At 42.4% G+C, this 10493-nt stretch overlaps 1 protein-coding gene across 1 annotated transcript; it reads right to left on the minus strand.

Moving 5' to 3' along the window:
* Positions 1–7298: 7298 nt before the first annotated feature.
* On the minus strand, positions 7299–9110 carry GADD45G (growth arrest and DNA damage inducible gamma). Its single transcript, XM_073346231.1, has 4 exons — positions 8937–9110; positions 8667–8768; positions 8344–8557; positions 7299–8035 (listed from the first exon to the last, which is right to left on the minus strand). Exons 1-4 carry the CDS (start codon positions 8987–8989, stop codon positions 7925–7927), a joined length of 480 nt encoding a protein of 159 aa, XP_073202332.1. The 5' UTR covers positions 8990–9110; the 3' UTR covers positions 7299–7924.
* Between the last annotated feature and the right edge of the window lie 1383 nt (positions 9111–10493).

Here is a 10493-nt window from a genome sequence, read left to right on the forward strand (position 1 = left end):
TGCTTCCATCTTGGGTTTCGCTTACTGGGTATCCTGCTTTAGAATTCAGGAAGTGGAAGTTTCTCCAGAACCAAATAGAACTTGTTCTCTCCATAATGTAGAAAGTGTATTTTCCCCCTCACACTCTTTTCAGTCCTCCCTGAAGATAATATTATAATTATTTTAATAAACTCAGTTGTTATCTCTAAAGCCCTCTCTAGACTTCAAAAATAACCATGCTTAAACATGAAAGAAGATTGTGGCCCAACTGCGTTATACAAAATAGTTTATAATTGCCAGTGTGCCTATATCACATCCTGAAAGTAGATCTTCAGTCAGCTCTACAAAGAGGCATTGTCACACTGGTGAGCATTTCATTCCTTTTCTTGCCAGCAAAATTCTAGAAATGTGGGTGGGCAAATGCCAGTGCAGGAAGAAAGTTTGGGATTTCTCAGCACAGCATATTTTTTATGTCTATGAGCTTATATAATTATATTAACATGATTTCCATGCAGATAAAGACACCAACACATCCCTAATATCTCAAACAATGTTTGCACATATATCTTGCTGCAGGACATTTAGCAAATAGTAACAGTATTTATCCAGCTCTTCCAATATCCTGTCATCACTTGTCCAAACTTTAGCAAACAAGCAAGCAAACCATTTCTGTAATGAAGGAGTGGATGGGAAATGAGAAGGATTCAAAGGCCAATCTTTAATTATAGTCTGCAGAATGGATGGCATTAATTATGCCTCCTCCCTGGGTATTATGCCAGCTCTGTATGTCTATGATTTTGTCACCCCTGCTTTAACATATGCAGTGGATTTGGGATCTCCTGGCATAGTCATGTGCATGGCTGACCTCTGTAACTGTATGTCCATTCAAGGAGTACAATACTCACACATGCCTTCCCCTTACCCCCCAAACTAATTCCTGCTGACACATGATTGCACTTGTTTCCAGCGATGATGTATATTCTGTACACCTGACACTGTAACCTTGCCACTTTCTGCTGTTTTCATTTGACAGGAGGATTTGAGGATTGGCAGGTAATGGATTTGCTGAAATGCATCTGGTCTTCATGTCCTGACCTTGGAACATTTCGGCACTTAACATTTCCACAATGACTGGCTCCCTTCAGAGCATAAGTCAATAAAAATAGCCTCCAACTACAGTAGTTTAACACCACACCAGTTTTACAGACTTAAGACAGCAGGATACCCGCCCCTGTCTTTTCTCCTAACTACATATCTTTATGCCATAAGCATACCCCTTCCTACAGGTCTGCAAGCATCTGCACAGATCGAGCAGCACACTATGCACACTACGCTTCCACAGCAATGTGATTCTATTCTGATCTCTAAGTATATCTCTCTTGATACACTTCCCTTCCGCCCTCCAACACTGCCCATTCAATTGCAGAGTTAGGAGCATTATCTTCCAGGAACTTAGTCCCATATGCATGTATGTGTATATGTTTTATATTTTGATTAGGATATAAAAGTAGTTAAAAGAACAAAGTACCATACACACCAGAAGTACCATGGGCTAAGGACCATATACACCAGTTGGGCATCTAAGAAGAAAGAGGATGACTGTCACGGTTCCTCCCCCACTCTGAACTCTAGGGTACAGATGTGGGGACCTGCATGAAAAACCTCCTAAGCTTATCTTTACCAGCTTAGGTCAAAACTTCCCCAAGGTACAAAATATTACACCTTGGACTGGCCACTACCACCACCAAACTAATACTGGTTACTGGGGAAGAGCTGTTTGGACACGTCCTTCCCCCCAAAATACTTCCCAAAACCTTGCACCCCACTTCCTGGACAAGGTTTGGTAAAAAGCCTCACCAATTTGCCTAGGTGACTACAGACCCAGACCCTTGGATCTTAAGAACAATGAACAATCCTCCCAACACTTGCACCCCCCCTTTCCTGGGAAATGTTGGATAAAAAGCCTCACCAATTTGCATAGGTGACCACAGACCCAAACCCTTGGATCTGAGAACAATGAAAAAGCATTCAGTGTTTTACAAGAAGACTTTTAATAAAAAATAGAAGTAAATAGAAATAAAGAAATCCCCCCTGTAAAATCAGGATGGTAGATATCTTACAGGGTAATTAGATTCAAAAACATAGAGAACCCCTCTAGGCAAAACCTTAAGTTACAAAAAAGATACACAGACAGAAATAGTTATTCTATTCAGCACAATTCTTTTCTCAGCCATTTAAAGAAATCATAATCTAACACATACCTAGCTAGATTACTTACTAAAAGTTCTAAGACTCCATTCCTGTTCTGTCCCCGGCCAAGACGACTACAGACAGACCCAGACCCTTTGTTTCTCTCCCTCCTCCCAGCTTTTGAAAGTATCTTGTCTCCTCATTGGTCATTTTGGTCAGGTGCCAGCGAGGTTACCTTTAGCTTCTTAACCCTTTACAGGTGAGAGGAGCTTTCCCCTGGCCAGGAGGGATTTCAAAGGGGTTTACCCTTCCCTTTATGTTTATGACAATGACCATCAACAATGAAATGAAAAGTGTAAACACCAAAGAGAGAGAGAGAGAGAGAGAGAATTATTTAGAGTGATACACAGGAGTATAACTAGGCATAAGTGAATGTAATTAAGGAAAACAGAAAATATCAGGGAAATTTTCTTGACAGTAAGCACTGTTAGGTCGAGGAATAGATACCCAAAGGAAGTAATGGAACACCATTGCTTGAGAAATTTAAAACTAGACTGAACAAGGCATCAAGTACACAACTGCACTAGCAGAGAAATGGACTAGATGACTGAAGCATGCAGTTGGGGATGCTCAGAACTGTGAGTCACTGTGTTACATCTCTCTGCCTCAGCAAGAGTTTTGCTGGTGGGGTGATTAGACTGTGTCAGCTCCCTGTCACACTAGTCTGTGTTCCTCACCAGCAAACTCCTCAAGGCTCTACTGACCCAAACTTCATATAGCTGGTAACAGTCAGTGAACTCCAGCCCCTGAATTCCTCAGAGATATTTCTCTCCAATGCAGAGCCACTGCCACTATGCATCCACAGAAAACATTGCTTGCTGCTTTTTTAAAGAGTCTGTACATCACAGCCCATCAATTTAACTTCAAACACTGAAGTGAATAGGTTTATAGTAAAAACAAAACAAGTCTATTAACAGAAGACCATGGATTAAGCGATACCAAGTAAAAGAAATAAAGGCAGAAATGGTTACAAGCAAATAAAAGTGAAAACATGCATCTAAAAGTCAAACTTAATCTAGGAAGTTACTGTCTTTGTTCAAGATGGTTTCTTTCAGTCCCAGTCTCCTTTCCAGCTTTTTACTGGCTGGCCTACCCATCACAGAGATCAAATCATTTGGTTTCTTTGTCTTCATAATGTGAAAGAACAAGATGGAAACTCTCTCTCCTCCTTATATTCCCAAAAAGATGTCTTTGTCTTACAAGTCAAGAAGGCCTTCTGGGGATTCAGCTGCATGTGTCTCTCTGGAGCGTAGGAGCCACATTAATTCTCTGTCTCTTGAGTTCAGGCTCAGAATAATCCCCACTAGTTTAGCTCAATAGCTGTGTTTACAGAAAATAGGTAAATTGAGGTAAACCCACCTAATCCTTTGTTTAGGGCAGTCCTGTTTATCACCTTTACCTAGGTTAGGCTGTCTGGTCTTAAATATATGCCAGGAACATCATACAGAGGGAATTCAAAACTTCACATATGTTAACATAGGCATTTTACAACGATATTAATAACCAGAGTGCTATTAGTTTTCATATGCCTCAAAAGGCATACTTCATACAAATATTATTGCAGTAGCATGTAGGATGTGAATACAGTCATAATGATGTAATAATACTTATCTTTTAATGTTTATGATTTTACAATATTATTAAAATACATGGATCTGACCATCATGCAGCACCCATGGGAGGAAAATTACAAAGAGAAGTGCAAGGAGAGATTTTCTCCTCTCCCCTCACCTCTTAGCTCAAAACTTCCCCACTACTCAGAACCCCATCCTTTTCCTACTGAACCTCCCTCAGGTAAGATATCTTTGGTGCCAAAACCTATTCTTCTCCCAGAACTGAACCAGTAAACTCAGTAAACCGGTCCCAAATGCTCCCTCCTCATTAACCCCATTTTCATTCTATTCCCAGCTCAGCCTACTCCCCCAACCCACCCACAGCCCCCAGTGATACACCAAAGGATCAAAGGCAAAAAGGGACTGATTTTACCTCCAAGAAGCATGTGCAAAATTCAGCCATTGTGGGACTAACCTGCTGCCCATGTTTTGCAGGGGCTCCTGGTTGTCCAACCTATTGGGAGTCTCTCTATGGCAGCCAGATGTATTGGAGTCTTCAAGGACTGAAGCAGCTCCAGTTCTTCCTGGAGTTATCCAGTGGCAGTAAGTGGTACTGAATGCTGCCCTACAGTAAGCCACATTATGGATACTACAGTGTGGCTGACCGATGGAGTGTTATTGAGGGGCCTTAGCCCCACCAACACCTAAGGACACACATACATTGTACCTTTATAACAACTGTACAGTTTTTTCTCACAGATTAATATATTTGAGTATGTAAAGATTACTCAGGTTTATTGATACCAGCTGCTGAATTTTGCCACGTTAAGTGATGTCCATCTTTAGAAATATTTGCAAGAGTATGTATCTCATAAACTGCATATATTTGATTGCTATGCAGTAAATATTGATCACTACGGGCCATTTTAATAACAAACCCAAGCTAAATTGGGCTTACCGCTATTTGCACTCCAGCTAAATGCATTAAACCAGAAAGATTTTCAGTAGCATATGGGTCAAAAAAATGAATTGATATACTTTTCACAAGGCACAAATTGCAATTTTCAAGACATACAGAGAGGCCGGGGCAGCCTCTCAACTTGTAATGAAAGTAAGTGCAAAATCATCTCCTTCTTTTCCAAGTGTGTACTTCAAAATTAGAGTGCTGATTTGGGCTTGTTTCATTATTGTCTGAAGCGCAATATATTTTCACCATAGCTACTAAAGCAGTTACTGTAGATTAAATTAGTTTTAGGAGTGTTGTTTTGCTTTCCTATTTAAAATAAAATAAACTAAACCTTTCTCCTAATAAGTACCATGGCTTATATACACAGTCCAACCTGGCCAAGTTATTTCTTCATTTTAATGCAATGTCTATAATGTAAGAACTTTGTTCAGTTTTATCTGCTCAACAACTTGTTTAAACCATTCAAGGCTATAATTTACTGCTCACACTTTGCATAAAAGTTGATGTCAGGACAGTTCATTTTTAGCTGTTCTGAGCCACATACTGATTATGTAAGAGTGCTATTTCTTAGAAATCTACCACAGACCTGCAAGAGTCTCAAAAACAAAAGAGCATATATTTGTTAATGCAGAAAAACTGACTTGATATTTCATGTGTGTCAAGGTAATTGCTTTAGAAGCAATCTTTGCTCCTTTGCACTAGTGCTGTATGAGTAGGTTTTCTTCTTAACTGATGGAAAAGACATCACTCCTTCTTAATAATACTAAGAAAGCCTTAGTTTAAAAGTAACTTTTGAAGTGAGAACATGTGCAAGTGGAGGCATAAAATTTTAAAATTTCCACCTCCTCAACACTTATTTTTATCTTTTGTATTTTTAATGCACTACAGTATTTAAATACCAGACATTTACAACTGTGTCCCAAGAGTAACATGCTTAAAGTTCTATAACAGATGTAACAGCCTGCTTTGCTAACCATAGCTATTCTATTTATCTTAAAATACTCCATATTATAGGAAACAAACATGTAAAACCATCCATAGGAAAGGGTAGCACAGAAATAAAATACATTAATTAAACTTAGAAGCCTAATGTATACTTCACCAGAGTAATTCCTCACAGAATAAAACTATTTAGGATATTTCTTGCTATGTTACTTGTATCAGGAATAGGAGTTACTCTATTTGCATTATGATGCTCTATCATACCACATAATGGCAATGACAATAAAGCACAGCAATGAGTACATGGAACATATTCCACCATAGGAATAGAGAAACCACAGAGAATGTGAACTTCCATTATCAAGAACAATGGAAGCAGGAGCAGGTGATGCAATGAAATCCTCAAATACACATACACCTGAACTATTCTACTTAGAAATGCTAGTCACTTGCAAAGCAACTAATAGAGGAACTATGCTGACACCTGTGAAGTTATTTTCCTGAAAGATACTTAATGCTACAGTTCAGGCTTGTTCTCTTCTTCACCTACAGTCACAGGATGCATTAGCATACTTTGCATAAATGCTATTAAAATAAGAATATGGATTGTGTGTGTCATTCTCCTGTGTTCTTCTCCTAAGAAAGATTTTTCAGCAACTTCACAACTGTCTTTTGTAAGCATGTAGTAGGTACAGCCCACTAGACGTTCACTGTAGCTCACAAAAGCTTATGCTCAAATAAATTTGTTAGTCTCTAAGGTGCCACAAGTACCTTTTATTTTTACTGTATTTTAGAATCTCCCTGCTGAATGCTCAGACAACAGCACACCTAAGTAGTGATATTACACCACATAATAATGTAACAAGTTAATTTTTTAAACATGCATCTTTGCCTAGATAGCTCCCAGAACTTTTGTTTTATTCAGGCAATTGGGTTTGGGAACCCCAGCTTCTATTGCTCTAGGTAACATGGCAGTCAGTCAAGTCAGACAACTGCTTGAAGTAGATGCAAGCTATTACCTCAGAAATATGTATGCAATGTTCGTTGTGTTTGCAAGGTTTTAGCTTTACTTACTTGTAATCTAAATAAAGTATTAAATGCAACCAGAAAGGCATGTAGGCTATCATCATATTTTAAATATTTCTGTATAATTTACTCATGGCTACTGTCAGATAGTTACTTTGACAGATTCCAATACTGGTATCTTAAATTATAATTAACCCTTTTATATTTAAAAAACCCTTGAGGTCTGAAACCTATGTTCTCTTGGAACACATGGGGTATTCCTCTCTAGTGGACTACAAAGGCTGCCTATGATAATAACTCAGCTCATTAAGCATGCAGCTCCTCAGCCTTGCAAGCTGTTGTGATCAGCAGCTGCTGCTGCAAAGGAGTGAAAGGTCAAATGATCAGTTTTAATAGCCATGCTTTCTAGTCAATCAGCTGCTATCCCTTAGAGGTAAAAGTATTTTTAAGTAAGGGCAAATTTCCATGTGTTGGTTCATTATAGCACAACTTTATAGAAGTAAAGGGATATGAAAGAGGTAGCCCAAGACCTTTAAAAATGACAATAAGGTTTTCCCCACCCAGTAAGCAAAAGAACAGAGTTATTTATCAAAAAAAGTTTATTATAAACATTAGAACTTTAATAGCAGCATAAATAAAAAGTATTATTGCATTATTAAACCAAGTTTTGCAAAGCAGCCCAAAGGCCTTGGATAAAATTGGTCTGCATAAGTCTTTGTAGGAAAGTCTTTGTATAATTGTCACAGTAATAAGTCTCTATTAGGCCATCAAAATGTTTCTTCTTAAAGTTTTATAGACAGTGCCAACAGTTCATAGTTACAATATTTTGTCCAATCTTTCCAAGTCATTTTTGTCAGATTCCCCAACCTTCTGTCCTGCCTTCTTACAGTTCCACTTGACCTGAAAACTTGCAATATTTCTTCAGCTCCTGTAAACTTGCAATACTCATTCAGCTCCATGGCATGCCAGCCATTCCACTGCTGCAGCACAGTGGGGATTCACTGCTGGCATGAGACATCCCCCTTCTCCCTCACTTCTTTCTTCTCCACAAGAGCCCGAGCCCACTGCTTGCCAGTCTGAGCGGCTTAATCCGATCTCTTGACCAGGCTAATCCACAGAATCAGCAACTTGTTGGTTCACCCAGGTGTGCAACACCATGATGAGAATGCAACAAAGGTTTCAACCTCTCCAGTGCACTGAACCTTCATCACTCAGGCAGGGTGATCGTGGGCACCCAATCATTGACATTTCGGCTTTCCTCACAAAAGAGATTTAGCTTTTCCAGGGCTGGGTCTTTCCAAGCATCCTCATTGGGATTCTGTGAGAAGAACGGACAAGACAAAACACATTCTATGAGTACATATTACTAAACTAGATCAGCAAGAGATTGGGGCTTTGGGAAAGTGAACTAGTCTCTTTAAATGGGCAGGATGGAGCAAGAAAGGGGTGGGGGAAAGAAACCTGTGGTATTAGCTGAACACCAGCAATCCATTAATTGGTGCACCCAGAGGCGGCATGGCGCACGGGATTTGGACTCCCTGGGTCACACAGCAGGGCGCTTTAGCCCTGGTAGGAGCAGGTCTGGGCTGGCTGCCGGAGGGCCCTGGGCGGCGGCCCCGGACTCACCGTGATGAGGATGCAGTGCAGGTCGCGCGGCTCCCCCGACTCCTCGCTGGGCCCCACGATGTCGGCCAGCTTGGGGATGTCGTGCAGGCGGACGATGTCGATGTCGTTGTCGCAGCAGAAGGCCTGGATGAGGGTGAAGTGGATCTGCAGGGCGATGTCCCCCTCGTCCTCCTCGGCCGCGGCCAGCACGCAGAACGCCACCTTGTCGGGATCGCTGCGGGGCAGAGCGGGGGTTAGAGGCGGCGCCACAGGGCCCGGGCACCCCGCGCCGGCCACAGCCCGCGCCGCCCCCCCCCCGGCCCCGCCGCCGCTCGGATACTCACACGTTCATCAGCTTGGCCGACTCGTAGACCCCGGCCGTGAGGCCGCCGCGCCGCTGCGCCGCCACCAGCAGCTCGTGGAGGGCTTTGCCGGCGCCCTGCATCCTGCAACACAGAGCGGGGAGGCGGCTCAGTCCGGGGCCCGGCGCGAGACCCCCGCCGCCGCCGCGAGACCCCCGGGAGCCGCTCCCCTGCACGCGCCGCCCGCCCCGCGCCCCGGCAGCAGCCCGCGGGCTCAGCAGCGCCCGCAGCACGCCCCGGCGGGGCAGGTACCTGTCGCTGCTCTCCGGCACTGGCTCCTGGCCGTGAATCTCCTCCAGAGTCATGTCGCGTCTCACAGCCGGTATCCGTATCCACCCGGGGCGGCTCGGCGCTTAGATCCCACGCTCTGGTTCCCCGACGAGCTCTGCGCGGGTCCTGGCGACTGCGAAGTGGAGACTGGCGGCAGCTGCCTTATTTATAGGCAGCCTGGCTGCTGTGCCGGCAGCTGGCGGAGTCTCTGCAGCCCTCATTGGCCAGGCTAAGGGAGTATTATTATGATAATCGGGCGGTAGGCTGGGCCGGCTCGTGCCAGGAGGCCACGTGGGGGGGGGGGGGGGGGGGGGGGGGGGGGGAGGGAATTAGATTGCCTCGAGTCTGCTAGTGCTGCTGCTTTTGTTATGGTGTTGCCAGGCAGACACTGCAGATGTAATTTTTTTTTCTTTCCTTTTTTTTTTAAACAAAAAACCAGAAAAAGGGTATAAATTACGTTGCGTTGTTTGGTGCTATTGCAACCTGTGAACCTCGTCTTAATAAAAATTATGCAAAATGCACTAAAATATTGCATTGGGGAACATAAAGACAATGCAACTCTTACCGGTTTATTTAGAGTGCAATACAAGTAAGTAGAGCAGAATCGCAATAAAAATTAAAGGGTGAGGAGAGTGTTTTACATTACAGACAAATTACATTTACACGTGGATCATTGCATATTGTACTCCCTAATTTTGCATGCTTTGAGTTCCTTTCCAAGCACACTAGTTATTTTTGCTTGGCAGACTTACTACCAATTTAGGTTGCTGCAGAAATGTTCTTGCAAACTTTACCAAAATGAGGACACAAGCCCTGTATGAATAATCAGTCGGTGTGTGGAGCAGATTGTGGATGGCACACGCTGCTACTTTGCATTTCTATAGAAAGCGCACAATAGTGGAGGTCTGGCGTGTGGCAGTCTGGAGTTCAGACAATTGATTCTTTTTCTTCATAGCAACACTGTCCACCTGCCACTGGGGTGGGGATTTGCTGCTGGGGTGGAGGGCAAGAGAGGACAATTGCATTACTCTCTTGTATCGTCCAATCTGCTATTGCAGATGAATGTCTCCATTTGCACACGCTTCTGGAGTGCAATTGAATGTTTTGAGCACGCGATCATCTCCTAGTTAAAGACTTTATTATTGTTCTTTGTTTTAATCCTTCATACACAATTAATACATTTCAGAAAATTACACATGCAAGTTTGGCAAAGCAAGCAATCAACATTTCAGTGCAAATTTGGAATGATTTATAGCCTGCTTTGTGATTTATTTTTAAAAAACAATTCACTAGACATGTATCTATTTCCTCTATTTTCACAAGTATAACTGTGTGAAATAGTTTTAGTGGAAACTAAAAAGTTGACACAGGTTGTAGCATATTGTGAACTCATTGTATATTCAACGCACTCACTTACCCTGAAAACTAGCAAGAGTTTCACCTGTCATTTTACTAAGTATCCAAATCAGTGTACTGCATACACTGTAACCAGTTTCTCCTGAAAACCTTGTTGCCTTCTTTCACTTCAAAAACACTGTA

Source organism: Lepidochelys kempii, chromosome 5 (genome assembly GCF_965140265.1).
Source record: "Lepidochelys kempii isolate rLepKem1 chromosome 5, rLepKem1.hap2, whole genome shotgun sequence".
Classification (NCBI taxonomy): domain Eukaryota; kingdom Metazoa; phylum Chordata; order Testudines; family Cheloniidae; genus Lepidochelys; species Lepidochelys kempii.